This window comes from Betta splendens, chromosome 15 (assembly GCF_900634795.4).
Source record: "Betta splendens chromosome 15, fBetSpl5.4, whole genome shotgun sequence".
In the NCBI taxonomy this organism is placed as follows: Eukaryota; Metazoa; Chordata; class Actinopteri; order Anabantiformes; family Osphronemidae; genus Betta; species Betta splendens.
The window spans coordinates 2487518-2507327 of NC_040895.2; the positions used below are offsets into that span (position 1 = coordinate 2487518).

A 19810-nucleotide genomic window follows, 5' to 3' on the forward strand; every position below is an offset into this window, starting at 1 on the left:
TACCATAGACATCGTAGTTTAATGATAGATTTGATGCCACAGTGTTTTCATTCAAACTATAGCAGTTTTATTTCTTTACAAATTTCCTTCCTCAGGGTATCGTAATCACGACAAGAAGAAGAGCCACAAGTACGACTCTTCAAAGTATCGGATGAGAAAGAAGGCGGGGGTAAGGGAAAAAGAGGGTGGCAGCAGCACAAAGCGGAGCATCAGCCGGGTCTCCAGCCAGCGTCCATTACGTTCCTACAGTGACGATGAGGAGGATGAGGGTGTCCCAGCCAGCTACCACACGGTGTCATTACAGGTTAGTCATGACGTAAGTACAGCAGCCCAATTCGCACGTATGTGTATATATTAACATACTGAAAATCTGCATATCATATCTACAGTATTAGATTTGACCTGATCTATAGTGTTTTTATGAATAGGTTGTCACCCGCTTAGCTGTTGTTGATTTTGATTGGTGTATGTATGATCCAGCTGTTAGACCTTATGCACACCCTGCACACCCGTGCTGCCAGCATCTACAGCTCCTGGGCAGAGGAACAGCGTCATCTAGAGGCTGCAGGCAGAAAAATTGAGGCCGATTCCCAGACTCTGTGGTCAAGCTGCTGGTGTCCACTGCTGCAAGGTGTGTACCACTACAACAAAACAATGTCTGAAGACATCTGTGGGTGTTGATGGTTTTTTTCTACCTTTTCATTGTGAGCACACTGAGGTGGAAATTTGTCCACCCTAAGACAAAAACAGTTATGCATTATATGCAGTTCAGTGCAGTCTATATGTTCACAAACTGGAGGCACAACATATGAGAGACAAGATTCATCAGTTTGTGCATCTTGAGGACAAAGCTTGCAACATCACATTCACTAAGCAGCCAGGTTACAGGTCCATTTCTGGACATAGATATAGACATGGACTTAGACATGTCCTACAATCTCATCGCCAAAATGCAGACAGCATGTTTTTCTCAACGTTTATGACTGTCTCGTTGGATATTGACGTCTCCCGCTCCTTTGTGAATTTCAGTACGGCCAGCGGTAAACTCTCTCCACCACTTGCAAATGTTTTTGACATCCATACATAACTGTACATACACTTCCAAAATTGGCAATGATTTTTAACCAGTGGTGGTGAGCTGCTATGACATGGGAATTCTAAAAGTGGCACAGCGTCTACAGAAATGCATTGACCGAAATGGTGATTATGTAGAAAAATTAATAATTCAACAAGTAAAACTAAGTATTATAGAAAGTAAATGGTTGTTTGGTTGTCTAAAAAAAATTCTAGCAGCCAGATAGACATAGGAATAAGAATGTCTTTATTAGTCCCACAGCGGGAAAACTGCACCTTACAACAGCAACAGGACAGAAAAACAGAGAGAACCCATACATACCATACAAACACACATCCATAAACAGAGCAAATGCAGTTAACAGTTCTGATTGTAGAGTTTGATAGCAGCAGGTAGGAAAGATCTGTGATATCTCTCATCACACAGCGTTAACGGCAATTAACGAACATATGTGAACACAATCACAGAAAACACAGCAATCAGCAATGAATGAATCAGTGAGTGAAAGGACAAGGGACGGTCAAGACCTAAGTGTGTGATGGCTTTGATCAAGCGAAAAGAGTACCTAAGGATAACTAATGAATTTGGAATATTCAATTTTAGCGCTTTGAGAAACACCAGACTTCTCAGAGGACTAGAGATGTTCGTCTTGCCTTAGTTTGGAGCTGTAGCCGCTGTGCAGCGTCTCCCTTTACCGGCTTGGTTGAGCAGGCGTGCCCTCTCTGGTCCAGGTGCCACAGCCTTTGGGCCAGGAATCGTCGCCCGCGGTGATGATGACGTTTCGGGTTCAGCAAAGTAACAGTCGGCCAGGCTGAACTTTCCAAGGTGTTTCAAAGCGTCAGCGCTACTTAAGCTAGCCAAAAAAGGAAACGGGCTGGAATCTAATTTAATTAGTTCGATCAAAAATAGTGAGTCAACTAAGGACTGTTTGTGATAGTTACAGTTTTGTGGAGTTTCTTGAGATGCCTTTTTCAAGAAACATTCGCTGCTCGTTTGTATTTTACAAAAGTTTACAAAATTTAAGAACAAAGGAAAATTAAAGAAAAGTAATGCGACTCAAAAAAAAAAAATGGGGCAACATGTTTGAAGTTATAGGGAAATCCCAATTCAACTAAGGTGTCACTGGTTTAAATATCCCTGGGGCAGTGGTTACTTCAGGGTGGAGAAATGAGTTCAACCATTGGTGAACAGTTCCACCTCTTCAGATTAGGTATCAAACTATTTGATTTGGTTTGCTGCTAAATTTGGTATAACTAAGCTTTCCTCTTTTCATCAGGCTCAAAGTTCCATTACAGCATAACACAATACACATGTAACAATCACATTGGCACTAAAATAAGCAGAGAAGTCAGGATGGTTAGGCAATAAAATAAATGCATAGTTTATTAAGGTTTTATACGTGGTCCTTTAAAACACTGTAACAAATGAAATGTTATTCCATGATGAATGGTCTTGTCTTATGTAACACCAAATAAACACTAAAACATACACCAATAATAATTGCAAGCAAAATCAAATTATAAATGGCTTAATCTAGACATTACTAATTAAGCTATTGTAACACTTAAAATGCAACACAAAATTGAGGATACATAATTTACCCAGTGTGCCTCGCATATATGTATGGTGCACAGATTAAAAGAAGAAGGTGAGTATCTTTATTTTAGCTTTATACATTCACACAATAAAAAGCATGGTGAGAAGTTGTCTGAGGTCCCTTTGTTGCTTGAACATCACACAGAAACCAATCTAATATCAAATAATAGCATCTTTTACACAGAATGCAATGGCACCAGTTTCATGACAGTTGAAAGTTCTGGTCCATGTGAACCAAAACTCTGTCACAGATTTCTCTGTGGAAGGGAGTGAAGCTTACATGTTGTGTTAAGTTACCTAGGTTGGTTGAAGTCCTCAGAAATCAGGAAGAGGTATGTAGGGATTTGTAGCCTGCTGGTGACTGAGAGCAGGGTCTCAGAACGAGTGTCAGCGTTGGCTGAGGGTGCTCAGCTGTGTAAACAATGCGCGCTCTGGCCCCGACACACATTGTCGCTTTTTATCAGCATATGTACTGCTAAGAAAAAAACTATATACAAGTTGTGTACACTAATATACTTAACGAAAACAAGAGAGAATAAACTTAAATAAGCACCGGAAATTGGACCCAAACAATAATAAAAAGTGCATTTCACTCTTGGAGTACACATACTTTGAGCTTATTTAGTTAAAAAATAACTTTTGGGTGATTTCTGTTAAATTGACATTATCCCCTCTAGGAATTGCTTGGCTATGCTGTGATGCAAGACGCCAGGTTCGTATGCAGGCCCTTACCTACCTCCAGAGGGCGCTGCTGGTCCATGATCTGCAAACACTTGATGCAGCAGAGTGGGAGTCCTGTTTCAATAAGGTAAGAAAGGAGAGTCTGTAGAAATCTATGATCTATTAGACACATTTCTAAGCCAGTTGGTCAAACTTACACAAAGGTGTGTGTGTGTGTGTGTGTGTGTGTGTGTGTGTGTGTGTGTGTGTGTGTGTGTGTGTGTGTGTGTGTGTGTGTGTGTGTGTGTGTGTGTGTGTGTGTGTGTGTGTGTGTGTGTGTGTGTGTGTGTGTGTGTGTGTTTTTACAGGTGCTTTTCCCCCTTCTGACTAAGCTGCTTGACAACATAAGCCCAGCAGATGTGGGTGGAATGGAGGAGACGAGAATGAGAGGCTGTACACTTCTATCAAAGGTCCAGAAACTGCAGCCTGCCATTTACAATTTAATTTAAGCTGTCAGATAACTCTACTATATGTTTATTATTATTGATTAGAGTTAAATTGGAGTGCAATGTATATTTCCCATGTCTGCCTTGTAGTTAGAATGTTTGTTGTCCAGAAGCCAAGTGTGTGTATACATTACCAGGGCTCGTACTCCTGCCAACAGCAGTGGATCAAGTGCGGTTTCCATTCTTAGGTTTTCCTCCAGCATCTATCCCCTCTCCTGTCCTTGCCAACCTTTGCTGCCCTGTGGCTTACCATCCTAGATTTCATGGACAAGTACATGCATGCAGGATCCAGTGACTTACTGGTGAGCAGTATGACACGTTAGTGTTAAATTGTGACCTTTAGTCTATTACTATTTTCATTTTTACAGGAAATAGAGTCATGGTAAGCAGACTTTAAACAACATGTGAAATGATTAAAAGTAACTTTGTCGTAACAGTAACTCTATATGTTTCTGTGTAGTTGGAGGCAATCCCAGAATCTCTAAAGAACATGCTGCTAGTGATGGACACAGCGGGGATCTTCCATAGTGCTGACTCCAGGACAGGATACTCAGACCTGTGGGAAATAACCTGGGAACGAATTGTCTGTTTCTTGCCTCACTTAAGAGAGGAACTCTTCAAACAGACTGTTATACCAGGTAAATAATTAACCCATTAAAGAGCCATTAATTTCAAGGTGCTTAATTTACAAACACAAATGATGTTCATGGTCTTACTTTGATGAAAACTGGAAAGCCAATATTAAATATACAACTTCTCCTGTACCTATGTCAACATTTTATGTTTCAGTAAATACACAATTAAGTTAATCTCACCAACCATGGAGGTTTTTAGATGGAGAACAGCACTAAATGGTTAAAAGCTTGTTTCGTTATCACACACTAGATACTACACAAGACAGGTGGTGAAAACTACTAGAACTTAATAACATTTAAATAATTAAATTAAATTGATAATAACTGCACACTGATAACTGTACATGCTTCATATCTGATGATCATTTTAAAATCAAGAATTAAATTACATTAATTAAATTACAGTTATTAAGAAGGCGGTTCATGTGATCATTCATTCATTCATTCAAAACCTTATGGGCCCCACCATTTGGCGTGTGGTCTAAATGGGTGTGGTTGTGTGGTACGCATGGTTGTGAAGTCTATTGTGTCGAGCCATTCAAACCTGAACCACCAGGACCAAAGTTCGTACTCCGAAGCCCAATGTAAGCTTGAGTAAATAGTTTGATATTCATATACAACCTTATGCCAAAGTTTAAGAACCCCTTGATAATTAACAAAATTCTTTGTTTTGTTTTGTTGTTCTTTTTTGAAACGATGTTAACACAGTGTCTCTCGGAAATGAAAAAACTGCACAAAATTTTCAGTGAACATGCACAGTTACTTATTATTATTTTTTTACTGCCATAAATTGAACAGGGATATAAATAAAAACTCAAGATGTTAACATCTTTTCAAATCTGCGCCTAATCTTTTGCATAAGACTGTACATCTACCTGGTCCAGTGTCCAGTGTTATTTATAGCTACATTTACAACAAGTCTTAAATACTATTTAGTACTTATTACTTAACAACTTAAATTCATTGTAGCGCAGTGAAAAAATAACAATAGAATTTGTTTGGATGATTCTCTGCATGAGTTTGTATAACTTTAAGATGTTTCTTGTGTTTGTTTAGAAAACTAGGTCATTTTTTATTATTTTAGTCTTAAGTTGATTTTATAAATTTTGGATATTAGTTTTTTCTGGTTGCCTTTTGTATGATTTCATTAGTTAGTGTAGGTACTGTAGGTAAAGAGAGTTCTATTTATTTTTGTCATTGCAGATTGTAGCTGTTGGGTATTAAAGGAACTAACTCAACCCCTAACTCTGTACCTTTCAGTTTTTTTTCTTGAGTGACAGAATACTGTAGGTTGCTTTGTTTTGCTATTCTAGGAAGTAGTGTTTACTTACAATGAATGGTTGCTATAAATTAAAACTGAAAAGTTTTTTTGGTTTTTTTTGCTATGTTTGCTATGTTTCCAGTAAGAATTAGTTGTTGAATCAAGTTAACCCCTTGGAAGCACTTGTCTGTGGGAGTTATGCGCATTGACAATAGTTCATTTATTTGTATTTGTGCACATTTTTAATTGCGGCAGAAGCCCAAGCATCATCATGATGTAAAAAATATTGATGCACAGTTTCACACTTGAGGGTTCATCCATATGTCATCTCCACTCATTTTTTTATTATGAAATTCATTAAATGTTGTTGTTTAGTCTGTTTTTTCCAATTAATAAATGACAGCAGGAATTAAAATTGAGGTCCCTGCTATAATTTTGACAAAACTGGACTCAGTGGCACACGGACAAAATCTAGGCAGACTTAATTAATTTCACTTTTTTTTTTTATTTAAAACTAGCAAACCAACAATGACACTGGTCTTGTTTAATAATTCCCATCAATGGTTGACTGCAGTGAACAAAAAGAAGTAGATGCTTGAACTTTTGCACTCAGGTCTCTGCCCCTGTCCTGCGCTGATGCAGTTCACTTCTACTACTCTGTACAGCTCAACAAATCATCAGGGACCAGGTGGTGACCAGTCACATATCAGCCATGGTATGATTGTAGGCCAGGACAATAGCATTTGTAGGAATTCTGATTATGTTTGCAACTTTTACCACACTATACAGACCTGACGATGAAGTTGGTCTGAAAAGCATCATTCTGGTAAATGGATGACTTATTTGTTATATTATATATATTTTTTTATTTGTTTCAGATCCAGTTTCCAGTTCTTCAGCAGAGCCTATGCAGGCAATACCCGCAGCAGGTCAGCCTAAACCACGTCCGGTGTCTCCACCTACTGCTCAGCTACCCTCCGCAGTCACATTAAGCCCTGCAGAGATGCTGGCCTCTGTTAGACCACCATTGTTCCATGAGCCTCAGGCAACCAGTGCCACTGGTAGGATTTCCTGTCTCTGTGCAGTCAAACACTCACTTCTCATGCAAACACATTATAGATAGAGTGGAGGGAGTTTTGTTTAAATGAGACGGCAGCCATGGGACAAGTAGCCACTTATGCCAAAAGCATTGTCAACCTTCACAGTGGTCCATCTAGAAATTCTATGAACTGTTACTTAGCAGTATGTAAATAACTGTTGTTTTGTTTTCTAGGAATAGATCAGTCATCTGCAGGACAAACCTCAGTTCCTCCTATGCCAGTTCCTTTAACATCCCCTGCCCAGGCTCCCTCTCCCTTGAGCCAGCCTCCCCTCATCCTGCAGCCCCTTGCCTCCCCCTTGCAGGTGGGTGTTCCACCCATGTCCCTGCCAATCATCTTAAACCCTGCCCTCATAGAGGCCACATCACCTGTACCACTGCTTCCATCGCCTGGCTCTTCTGATGAAGTCAAGTAATCTGTAATACGTCCCAATGATCTTCTCTTGAATCGGTGGACAAAGGAATCTTCAGTAACAAATTGAGTAGCTGCTTGTAATTAAATGCAAGATATAAAATTCATTTGATATTACATTGAAGTTAAAGGTTAGGGGTGATCATTTCACTGTTCCAAATATACTCTAAATTTATGACACACCACACTATTTTTACATAAGAATATATCACAGCAGAAACCAGATGCAGTTAATTCTGGTTAATATACTTTAAAGTGGCCTACCAAAGACAATTAGAACCACACCTGTAGCTGCCATTAAAAGCAAAGTGGTGTAAAGTGTAAAACATCTGTGTTTAGTCATTATGTGCAAACCAAATGTTTACTACAGGAATGCAGTAAACATTGGCGAAATTACTTTAGTAGGATTGCTTTGAGTACTTTTTTAAAAGGTTATATTTTCTCAACTTTAAGCTGGAACTGTCAGAAAGGTAATAATTTGCGTTTTGGTCGAGTACTTCATTTTAAATAGTTGCCCTAGGGCAGTTACCCTAACATTCACCACCAGAAATTAACATATGGAAGGAGTATCTCTTGTTCAGTGTTAGTGTTGCTGTGAGTTGAGTGGCTGGTGGACTGTGTTCTTCTAGTGTTGGCAACCAGCCTGAGAAGTTTGGGGGGTGGTGTAGGTGGGGGACCCCAAGTGGATGCTCAGTTAGGGACTTGACATTAAGACAGGTAACATTAGAGCAAAAAGTCTAATAGTATAAATTACTTAAATTTAAAAGACAGTAAATATAATATTGTATAAATTTAAAAATTTAAGTAGCAGTACCAGTGTGACCTGACCCCTCTGGTTTTATATATATTTCCCCCTAAATCATACTCCTCTTAAACCTGCAGTTTTCAGTTAGATGAAGAACTAGTCCTAATCTGAGTTGGGTAATTGATGTTATTGATAATGGAGGGGGGGGGGTATCTTACAATACATCAACCTGGTGGTGGACATTAAAATATTAGAATATGATTATAGTGGTTGGAGAATCACATGGTTTAGACTAGATTAAGTTCTAATAAAATGATTAGGAAATAGGACAGGATGCTCCCGACCCCCTTTAGATTTCACTTAGTAAGATCAGGCAGCCCAATGCTAAATACTAATGTAAAAGGACAATATATATTCAAATATGTAAGTACTATAATAATTGTTTCGTTAATTAAATTGAATTTTCCAAGTGTGAACTTATTTGTATGTTTGATGTTTTATTTCACGGGGCCAAACTTTCTTCTTGCATGTACAGTTTCTAACCCTCTGCTCATTTTACATACATAAAACAACCAAAACAAGCTTTCTAGCACTATATATTTCTTCTCTACTGAACACAGAGGGATTTACTGAGTCCTCCCTTTAACTGTGAAATACAATTCTTAATTACAAATTAATCCTCATTTTTTGATAAATGTAAAGAAATCACAATAGTAATTGGGTTAAGCTAATGCAGCTCCCTGAATGCAGTACTACACACACACAGGAAATCCCCAGCAAGTACTGCATATTATGTAATATTTTGAATCACAATTAAATCTGTGGAAGCAAATAATACAAGTACTGTAACTTAAGATCTTGATTTTAATGTAATAATTCTTACATTGTAATGTTGAAAGAAAATTGCACTCAATTTATTGCAGGAACTGTCAATACAATATACAGTATTGTTCTTATAAGTAAGATGCAAAAAAAAAACAGATTAAAAACATTACATCTTTATGCTTTATTAAGATGAGTGGGTTCCGCATTTAAGTTTCAATGGAAATTATTGCAACTTAAATTAAGTGGGTACATTCAGACCCCCTTAAATTTTCAGTTATAGTGCAATCATTTGCTGAAATCATTTAAGTTAATTTTTTCCCTCATTAATGTACACACAGAACCCAATATTGACATAAAAACAGAATTGTTGACATTTTTGCAGATTTAGTAAAAAAATACATCCCTGTTCTTGGCTGCATTCATCTTTCCCTTGACTGCAACCACCCGCCCTGTCCCTGCAGCTGAAAAACACCCCCACAGCATGATGCTGCCACCACCATGCTTCACTGTTATTGGACAGGTGATAAGTAGTGTCTGGTTTTCTCCACACATACTGCTTAGAATTAAGGCCAAAAAGTTTTATCTTGGTCCAGATCAGAGAATTTTATTTCTCACCATCTTGGAGTCCTTCAGGTGTTTTTTTTTCTAGCAACCTCCATGCAAACTTTTGTGTGTCTTGCACTAAGGAGAGGCTTCCATCATCTTTACCTGTCTCTCACCAAGACTCTTCTCCCCCAATAGCTTAGTTTGGCCAGACGGCCAGCTGTAAGATTCTGGTCGTCCTAAACGTCTTCCATTTAAGGATTATGGAGGCCACTGTGCTCTTAAGAACCTTAAGTGAAGCAGAATTTTTATCATAACCTTGGTCAGACCTGTGCCTTGCCACAATTTTGTCTCTGAGCTCTTCAGGCAGTTCCCTTGACCTCATGATTCTTATTTGCGCTGACATGCACTGTGAGCTGTAAGGTTTTTATAGACACAACTGGACTCCAACGAAGGTGTAGAACCATCTCAAGGATGATCAGAAGAAATGGAGAGCACCTGAGTTAAATTTGAGTGTCACAGCAAAGGGTCTGAATACTTATAACTTATATTTCAGTCTTTCTTTTTCAATAAATCTGCAAAAAAATCAGCAATTCTGTGTTTTGTGTTTGTGTCAATATGGGGTGCTGTGTGTACATTAATACAGAAAAAATGAACTTAAAGGATTTTAACAAATGGCTGCAAAATAACAGTGAAAGATTTAAGGGACATTTAAGGTGTGTGTTTCTACTGTATATACAGTGGGTACTCTGCATACCCACTGTATATAGAAACACAGAGCTGTTTATTAGCCTGTAGTACACCCATACAACACACCTGCTACATTTTGTACAAAAATCAGAAAACTAGATACTTACAGATCTAAAAATGTCAACTAGCTAGATTTTTCAGTTTTACTCCACAGATATCTAACACTGTTGCATGCTACCTATGCCTTGTGTACAAAGACATTACCCTGAAAAATCACTGAGATTTAATGCCAAACATGTGTCTGTGTGGTACAGATGGCAGCAAAATTTGATGTTATTTATTGATCTGTGGGGGAGGAAGGTGAAGGTCAGTGACAGATGGCTGGAATTTACCTCTGTTGTACAGTTGAAATGTCAGTCAGGTAGCTCTACAATCTCCGAGAGCTAGTTTTGTAATGTGTTTATTTGTTTTATGGGACTCTTAGAGAGGTTATCTAATTATGTCTTTAACGAGAAAATACAATACATAAATATGGTGTGTGATGTATATTGTATAATAAATATAATAAAAGTGGGAGCTTGTTATTTGTTTTGTATGTAAAATATGTTTGCTGGGGAGGTATGCTAATGCTTACGTTTTACATACTGTAAGGACTCATTATTATACCGTGTGCTTTTAAAAATTGCATTTATTTCAAAGTAAAAGAAGAACACTTGTTCAGTAGGCTGTATCAGAAGCTACATGGATCTAAAAAACTGCTTGTATTTGTACATTTATGTAAATAAATGTGAAAAGCCACAATAGCAAACTGCAAATTGAAATGTAATCACAGGAAGGACAAAACCTAAACACTCACAAATATCAATAACAACCATGGACAAACCGAACTCCTCATTTGCTGTCCAGCTTAGCCATTTCCTGAAGGTATATTCCAATGCTTTCACTGTCAAACAGAACAAAATAAATATGTTTCAGAGAGGAATTAGCGGCTGACAGAAAATGGTTGGCGATGGCCCTGAGGGTAAGCTGGGCAGCCTTTTGCTTTGGAAATCCATTTCTGTAAGAGATTTGAACATTATTATCATTTTACATTATGAGAGTGTATATAGTAATCAAAATACGTTTTCAAGGTCTCTAGGTGGGGTAAAAAACTTAGCATTGAAATTTTACCGTAGTCAGCAATTAAGTAAAAGTAAATAAAACTAGAAAAAGTAATTTCTTGAGAAATTACGTGGGAGAGCTGATCTGCTCCTGCAACGATGTAAAAAATTGCATTGGTGCTTTTATTTTGAAAGGATTTAGAGGAAATGTGTGGGGGTAATAACGTAACTGTCAATTAGTCTTTAAATAGCCATAATTAACCATTCAAAGGCAAAACAAGTGCAGTTAAAGCTAATAAATTGTATTGGTGCTTTTATTTTGAGGTCAACTGATATACCTTCATCAGGTATATCAGTTGACTTTTCCAGCTTGTCAATGACAAATGAACACACCTGGTCAAGGTAATCGATAGGAACTCGGGCAGGGAGAGGTGGAAAACCAGCAGGGCAGTAGGCATCAGTTTGACACCCCTGCTTTAAGGGCTGCCGTAATTGGATCATGCGCAGATGGATGTTACCTGGATGCTAATTGCAGGATGTGAAGTGACTAATAAAAGAACACCTTCTCTTCAAGTAAACCCAGTGTGGTCATATGAAGAAGGGAAGAGATGAACGGCAGATCCACGAGATTTAAATAGAGCCATAAAAAGAGAGCACTTCAAGCTGCCTACCAGAAAAAAAATAATGTCGCAATTTGCAAGCGCAGAGTACTTCAGCAGTTCGCCAGCGCTTCATTTAGAACCTTTGCAGGTCCTCAACTCATCATTTTCCTTAGTCTAATGTTTTGATTGAAAGATCATTTCAAACCGTGAAGTGACTTGTGCACAAAGCAAGAGATACTGGAGCTGATTTCTACCAGAGCTTGCTAGTATATCGCTCAACACCACTGGAATGTGATAAATCCCCATCTTCTCCTAGGACATCGCCTGAGGTCAAACCTACCTATTCAAGAGAACCTTTTGAAAACCCAGAATGAAAAAGTGACAAAGTGCTTTAAAGAGCAGCTAAACAGAAATTCTATTATGAGGAGGAACACAGAAGTTACCTGAACTTCACACCGTAGACCGAGTTTATCAGACCAAAATAAACACCTCAGCTTTAGGTGAGCACATTTACTTTAACAATGCTTGATACAGCCTGATATGTAATGCAGTTTTTAGACAGGCTTGGATCACAAAACACAACTTAAAAATAGATGCACACGCCTTTTCCACGCTAAATAATGCTAAAGAATTGGACCTTGATGTTTCAGCAAGGTGTCTGTAACTTTTCATATCAAAAAGCTCTGTAGATCGCCCACACGGCCCGTCTGAAAACGTGTTTAAGCTTTCATCCACAAAGCTCTGTTTTACAGTAGGGGTGTGTCGCAAACAAAGTTGATCACCACACCCCTTTTAAGAAAGCGCATAGTCGTGATCCGCTGCGGGGATCAAAAGTTACGGTCACTAGTTGTCACTAGACAACTAACCGGAAGTCAGTCACCACTAACGTGGTCACTCTTTAATATGGAAGACCAGTTTGCGTTACTTACCTGTTAGCATACGCTTTCAGTGAGGGGGTTAGGGTTATGTAATGTAAACCTAGCACTACATACACAGATTACTCTGTTGCTGAAAGGACACACTCTAACAGGTACAGTAGAGTAAAACCGGGAGGGGGTTGTACATGTGTATAGGTTTGTGTGTGTGTGTAAATGTTATAGGCTATGTGTAAGTGTTTATTTTAAGTGGTAGGCATTGTGTGTAATAGGGCAATAGTGAGTCTTATGGAGGGAGCAAAGAGAATAACAAGAGTGGGATTTCTCACCGTCCAACAGGAAGAGAAGGGAAAGCCACAGACTTGAGCTTTTTGTCCTCTGCTGCTGAAAGGCAGTTTTTCACCGTTTTCTCAAGCTGGTCGTCACACTTTTCAGTACCCCACAGAGGCACGTTACAGTGGATGATGAAGCGGGCTGCCATCCCATTGGCCGGGCTCACCGCCACTGCAGATGCAAAGTCATAAACATTTAAGTTTGATGATCCTGAAAATAAGACATTATTAAGTTTGCGTTTAGGCTCTACATTCTTTACATGATACAGGAATTTAAGCATCACAATGGACATTCACTCAATCATTTAGTATCCTTCAAGATTAAAGATATGCTTGAACATAGTGCTTTTTTTCTAAGAAAGTATCGTACATGACACAAGACGTAATGTCAGTCAACAGTTGCGGTATATTTCATGTGTGTGCCTGTCAGGTCTTCTGCTATTAATCCAGAGAAAGTGAGAATGCTGCCTGTCAAATTTGGAGTAAAGTAAAAAAGGCTGCACTAAAACTAATAAACTAATATTACGTTTAATAATATACAGTAAACTTGTTGTTTACTGTTGTTTTTTGGGGGCGGCATGGTGCTGCGGTGGGTAGCACTGTCGCCTCACAGCAAGAAGGTTCTGGGTTTGATTCCCGGAGGCGGCCCTGGTGACTTTCTGTGTGGAGTTTGCACGTCCTCCCCGTGAAAGACGTGCATTAGGTTGATTGGCTTCTCTCCATTGCCCGTAGGTGTGAGTGTGTGAGTGCCCGTAGCCAGCTGGGATAGGCTCCAGCACCCCCGTGACCCCGCACTAGGGAGTAGGCGGTTAAGAAAATGGATGGATGGATAATATTGTTTTGGTCTTACTGAGGTGGGAACAATTAAAAACAGCAAAGGGTGTTATATCTCTTACACATTTGGTGTTATTTTATCTAGAGGGTAACATTTGTAAAGCAATATTTATTTAAAAAGCAGTGGATGTCATGATTTAATCATCCACTTAATCAGAAATGTAACAAATGGGTTTCACAGCTTTTGTAGCTGTAGCAATCCGGCCTCCACACCCCTGGTGGCAGTGGAGGTCTGCCCTGTGTTTCCTGTTTCATGTTCATGATAAGCCAATAAGCAATAGCAGCAAAGAATCCATATTTTCTACAGCTTCACACTCTGAAACCTTACTTCATTATAACCTATTCAGCTTATTGTATGCAACAAAACATCTGCATAGCTTGTAGTTTTAGAATTGTCTTCAATGGATTGATTACAGTACATAAGAATTAGCTATTCAATACATTGTACAAAGACACAAACCAATCAAGCAGCTTCTACAGGCAATGGAACAAATGCACATTCATCCTTGTAGATCATCATAATGTAACATTTTGTTAGGAAAGATGATGAGCATGTCCTGCACAAGTGACCAATAAATGCAGCAGAGACAGACAGATTTTTATTAGAACAAACGTTAAATAGCACAATTGATGTAGTATGGAAAAGTTTTCTAGCCCAAACATTGTACCTGATGCCACCTCTAAAGGTCCTTGTGCTTTTCGCAGCTCATTTAATTCCTCTAGAAATTCTCGGCCTCCAGTTGTCTCCAGGGCATTGCCTGAAAAGAAAGCACTGCTCAGGTGTGCACAAAGGTTTATGGGTAGAAAGAGGGTTGTAAGCTGTGAATAAAATCTATAAAATAAGCATAAACTTGTCTTGCTCACCCACTTCATGTTTGAGGTCCAAATCTGCATTTGTTGGGTTAATTATTGCTTCTACTTTGATTGTTCCAATCTTGTGGATTTCGCTTTCTGTTAGTGAAAGCTGTGGATTCAAACCAGTGTTAGAAAACATTGGTTGTTGATTTTGGGTATGGTACACGTTATGGCCTGGTAGCGCTATAGGTAGGGTGTCGGTTCCATGTCTGCTTCTGGCACCAGGTGTGTCCTTGAGCAAGACACTGAACACTAGCTCCCTGAGCGCTGTAATTGGCTGCCCACTGCTCCACCGGGGAATGGGACCACCGGTTACCATGTACAATACTTGTACATGTGTAATGACAAATGTGAATACTACTCTATTCTGATACATATTAGACCAGTGGTTCTCAACTGGTCTGGCTTCAGGACCCATCATCACTCCTTAATGACAAGCCGTGATCCAAATCGAGGAAACTTTTCAAACACATTTAATCATAGGGCTGATATATTATCAAGATTTTAGCAACATTTTCTCTAAATGAAATAACTTTTACCAGGATATGGTTCACATAAAATACATTGACTTAAACTATGTAGTTTTACCTGAAAATACTCACTGAATCTGTGACAATCAACAAGTTTTATGGAAAAATTCAGTTTCTTAAGTATCAGTTTTTTTGAGAATCATACTTGCACTTCACCATGTTCAATTAGCGTATGTGAGTCATCTTCTATGCATCAAACAGTGGGTGCCAGTTAACATTACAAGGCATAATCGCCACCTACTGTTGAGAAGTGTGAATAGATGGCACACCTATAAAAAAAAGCCTGGCAAAGGCCGGCGACCCGCTGGAAACAGGTTTGCAACCAGTTGAGAATCACTGTATTAGACTAATGTACTGCCTTCTATCGGACTATCTAAGTTTTTTTTGCACAGACTTTTTGTCCAAGGAACAGGCTCTTTGCTGACAGGACAGTGAAGCCATCTCCAGGACCGTCTTCTGCTGTGGAGTTTGGTACAGAGTCCTGGTTCCGTTCTGTGTCCTTTACAAAATAAGAAATAACGCAGCTGACGCTAAGGAAAACAAACTGACTGCCAAGCACTTGGTACTGTAAATATAAATTTTTGTGTTCATTGATTAGTAGGGTCTGGTGCATAGGACTTGGCTTTCTATGGAAATCTTCACACACTGTCCACTTTATTAGATAAACCTATACAATCTAATTTAAATGCAAATCAGTTATTGTCTGCCCTCCCAGGATGCGTCAACATCCCTGTGCCTGAGAAAAAAAAGCCCATCACAGATGACCCATCACTGGTTTGACCTTGTTAGGATATTAACACAGTCTTTAACTACAGCCTATGTGCAAGCTGTCCTTCACCCCATGGGAATGGGTCGAATGCAGAGATACATTTCCACACAGTGTGATCGTACCTCGACTAAATGTGTTTATTCCAGTCAAACCATAAAAGTAATATAGTGCAAAATAACTGCACTGCATGGAAGGCAAAACTTTAATCAACAGCTCAGGTGTTGGGAAACTACTCCAAAGCGCTCTGCTTCAGCTCCTCTCCCCCAATATACCTGGGAAAGCTGCATTCACAGTGAAAAGTCTTATGTGAACCTTGCTGGTACCACTTCTGTGTTGTGATGCTGAACTGACTGAGTTGAGCCTTTGTCTGCCGTTGGCCTTCTTGAAGCATTTCCCAGGTTTTTTGCTCTTTGAGCACTCTTCTTGCTTCTCAAAAACCGATACCTGTTTGTCCACTTTTACCCGAATACCCCTCTTCTTTGAGAGCAGCTCTGGATGGATGCGAGGAAGAACACCTCCATTTGAAATGGTCACCCCACGAAGAAGCTGATGGTGAGAGCGTTCACAAGTTTTATCCTATTTCTTATGGAAGTTGATTAGACTCAAAATTCAAATCGCAATGCATTTGTCAATTGGCAACTCAATATGCAATATCGTCATTGAATTTTAAAATGCATTTTGCATTTGGCAATTCAATATTAAAAGTGGCAATTTAATACCCAGTTTCATTAATTAAAATTTTAAATAAAAACGTAATCAATTGCATTTCATATTGCAGTGTTTCTTTTGTAGTCTTTATTCAAATAGCAATGCATTTTGCACTTGACAATATGTTATTAACCAGTTTTATAAAAGTTAAAATAGAGATCATCATTTTGTCAGCGGCTTCGGACGTTATCATGCCATTCAATGGTCATTATCGGTGGTTATCAGCCCATACATATGAGCCGGTAGGTGCCCATGATTTTGATTTTTTTAGCGAGCAGACCTTAGCAAATAGCTAGCTGTATTGTGTTAGCTAACTGTAACCTGAACCCCCCACCCGTAGTAGAGGAATATAATAATGAATAAACAATACTGTATTGCTCATATTGTAAACTGGATTACCTGGTTGAGCTCCTCGTCATTGGCCACTGCCAGTTTGATGTGCCTCGGAGTTATTCTGCCTTTCTTGTTGTCTCGGGCTGCGTTTCCTGCCAACTCCAAGATCTCAGCTTAAGGGTGAGAAAGCATAGTTTGCAAATCCATCAAACAGTTAAGTAGTTATATGACCACAAACGCCCCTGTGCTAATGGAACAGGTATGTGTCAGTATCGGTGCTCATGATAAAGAAACAGTACACTGGCCCCAGTTACTGGAGTACAGTCAGGGATGTCACAGAGTTCTGACATTTGGTACATGGACAAGTATAGGATTCCATCTGAATAACACTGACCAATGAGGGATGTTTTAAAACACTCTACCTGTATATTATGTGGACACATCACATAAATCTTGTAACACAGATGCCCAAAAAAGGCTAAATGATGAAAACACTAGTGTAAAAGTACAGACAGTTCAGTGACAGTGCAGCTTGGTAAGACCGGTGATTGTTGAAGACTTGAGAAAATTCTTAACACCCTGCAGCTACCAGCTTTTTAACTGACTGAAACAAGCAGAATCTGTTTCTTTGTTACGCAACAGATATGTTTCACATGCAATGCTTGCACTCAACGTGATCTCTGGAATAAACACAGTACAATAAACATGTGTCTGACAGCTTCAACTTAAAACACTGAGAAAGTATATAAGATGCTGAAAATAAATTTCAGCGCAGCAGAGTTGTAATAAATGTGTAACTAGCCTACCTGCTAAGTACTCGATCACAGCTGCCATGTACACGGGGGCCCCCATGCCAATGTGGTACTTGTGTGTGCCGGTGCGAAGGTACCTCATCATCCTCCCCACAGGGAAGATGACACCCGCTCTGGTGGAGCGGGAAAGCTTGGTGGCCTTCTTCTTTCCTGCTCTGGCTGACATACTGGAGGCTACAAGAAAATGTCACACAGAGCTTTGTATCTGCGTAAGAGTCAGTTGTAAATGTGCAGTTTATCAAGTCACTTTATATACATAATCATAACATAATCCTGTCCGGCCACAAACACAGGCCTACTGCTCAGTGCGGCTTAAAGCAACTGTGAGGGATTCTCTGCTGGATCCTTTTTGATCAAAAAAAAAAAAAAACTCGCGTTCGGGAGAGCTTGACAGTCGAACACACATTTTACTTGCACTTGAAACTCCACACAAAGACTTGTACTGCTGAAAAAACAGACGCCACGTCCCCTGCACTGACGCCTGGCCGTTCTTGCACCTCGCAGACTGCGTGTCTCTGCTCACAGAGCTACGGCCTGATGATGTTCACGTCATGCTGTTCATGTGGCACCCGCAGCTGAACACGTACAGCGGCACGGATCGCGTGTTGTCCTTTCGCAAAACGACCGCCACCTTTTCCCGTCGTGCGCTAAAGTAAAACATCACTGACTCTCCGGCTCAGCGCCGACGCATGATGCGCCATCGCTCCCAACTTTCTACCTGTTTTCGTCTTTTTGGCGAAACACGGCGCCTCCTACGTCTGTGTTGTTCCCAACCAGAGGACAGACACCGAGCGGCAGCATCAGCAGCAGCGGCAGCGCATCGCTTCTGCTGATGCTGCTGCTGCTGCTGATGCTGCCAGTCAGTCACACTCGCCTCAGCAGAGAAGGCGCTGGTTCTGTTAACGGCCTGTCGAAACAAAACGGACTTTAAATGTACAGTAATCCAAACGCAATGCCATTATTATGCAGCAGACAGGACACCGTACGGTCCTATAACTCACAGGCAGGCCTGACATGCGGGCCCAGCTATTCCAATCTGGCTTCATTCGTCCCGTTTCTCCAGAATCACATTGTGTCACAGACACAATGATCTTCTATAACAATGAACGCAGCTCCGTCATTATTCCAACAGCCTAAACACAACATCCCACAAGTACAGAATGAAAACCTTTGTAATATTTGTTTTATTTCTCATCTACCATAGTTTGGGCCTGTTGCCGTGGAAGACCAAAACTCCTCCAAAAGCAGGGGTGTAACTAAACACAGCAATTCACATAGCGTGTTAGGACATATTAAGTGCATGACACAATTTCTTAACTACACTTTTTCCTACATTTATATAATATTTGACAGTCTTCCCACCTACAGTTCTCAGGAGCTCTCCCAGTAAACTCAGTTGGCAACCACTACACTAGTTGGGAGCAAACCCCTATGTGATGTCATTTTCAGAATTGTGGCATAAAGACTGGAAGCCGTCATCATCATCATAAAGTAACAGTACTGTATCTTCATAACATCTTTACTGTATGTTAATGGAAACTAAATTCTCTTGTTTGGTTGGTTCATCCAGCTTTTACTGATTTTAACTGATGTTACCTCTGTAACTTAAGTCTTGTGACATATTTGTATGCAGTCAATTGACTTGACAAATGGATATTCTGTCTAAAGTAGAGTGTTGAGGTGAAGGTGCCACCAAAAATCCACAATGTCCTAAGGTGTTTAAACTTCTTTTGGGGAAAAGATTCTACTGGTAATGTTGACTTGATTTGAGCCAGAGTTGGCGCAGGCAGAGTCTGGCAATGTTAGAGATTTGTTAGAGATTATGGCAGTGTCCATTCAGTCTTACTGAACCTGGACACATTTATTGAAACAGAGTTTGGAATGATTCTGGCTAAATTCTTTTTTAGTTTGCCAAGAATAAATAACATGGCAGCATGGTTCAGACAAACCAAGACTATCAATTCCAGCTGTTTCAGTATTTCTGAAAACAAGAATAAATCTTCCTTCAGACTT

The 19810-nt window shown here is 39.6% G+C and overlaps 2 protein-coding genes across 7 annotated transcripts in view; one reads left to right on the plus strand and one right to left on the minus strand.

Annotated features, from left to right (window-relative positions):
* gbf1 (golgi brefeldin A resistant guanine nucleotide exchange factor 1) overlaps nt 1-10631 on the plus strand; it is a 96966-nt gene extending 86335 nt beyond the window's left edge. For 3 of the 5 annotated variants that reach the window (XM_029127614.2, XM_029127616.2, XM_055502835.1), the window contains 8 exons: nt 96-316; nt 481-631; nt 3349-3479; nt 3700-3801; nt 4026-4139; nt 4298-4475; nt 6612-6794; nt 7007-10631. In XM_029127614.2, the coding sequence (XP_028983447.1) occupies nt 96-316; nt 481-631; nt 3349-3479; nt 3700-3801; nt 4026-4139; nt 4298-4475; nt 6612-6794; nt 7007-7248 (1322 nt within the window). In that variant the 3' untranslated portion in view covers nt 7249-10631. The remainder of the gene's footprint in view (nt 1-95; nt 317-480; nt 632-3348; nt 3480-3699; nt 3802-4025; nt 4140-4297; nt 4476-6611; nt 6795-7006) is intronic. The other 2 variants (XM_029127615.2, XM_029127617.2) reach the window with 1 other exon arrangement.
* A 70-nt stretch (nt 10632-10701) lies between these two features.
* Nucleotides 10702-18832, minus strand: LOC114842109 (core histone macro-H2A.2). Of its 2 annotated transcripts, XM_041067573.2 has the most exons (8): nt 17792-18504; nt 17052-17158; nt 16287-16490; nt 15570-15674; nt 14655-14754; nt 14459-14548; nt 12954-13128; nt 10702-11104 (listed from the first exon to the last, which is right to left on the minus strand). In XM_041067573.2, the coding sequence occupies exons 1-8, from the start codon at nt 17961-17963 to the stop codon at nt 10939-10941; spliced, it is 1119 nt and encodes a 372-aa protein (XP_040923507.1). In that variant the 5' UTR covers nt 17964-18504; the 3' UTR covers nt 10702-10938. The 2 variants fall into 2 exon arrangements, with proteins under 2 accessions (XP_040923507.1, XP_055358811.1); XM_055502836.1 differs by lacking the exons at nt 10702-11104; nt 12954-13128; nt 14459-14548; nt 14655-14754 and adding an exon at nt 18516-18832 and having other exon boundaries at nt 14830-16490; nt 17792-17971.
* Nucleotides 18833-19810: the final 978 nt, after the last annotated feature.

Bases quoted from the DNA above. Each gene is read 5' to 3' on its own strand.
- LOC114842109 (XM_041067573.2), bottom strand. From the start codon at position 17,963: ATGTCAGCCAGAGCAGGAAAGAAGAAGGCCACCAAGCTTTCCCGCTCC. The intron at 15,675-16,286 runs GCATCACAACAC...TATTTTGTAAAG, and splicing joins GGCTCAACTCAGTCAGTTCA to GACACAGAACGGAACCAGGA. The intron at 14,755-15,569 runs GTCTGTGCAAAA...TTGAATCCACAG, and splicing joins GCCTGTTCCTTGGACAAAAA to CTTTCACTAACAGAAAGCGA.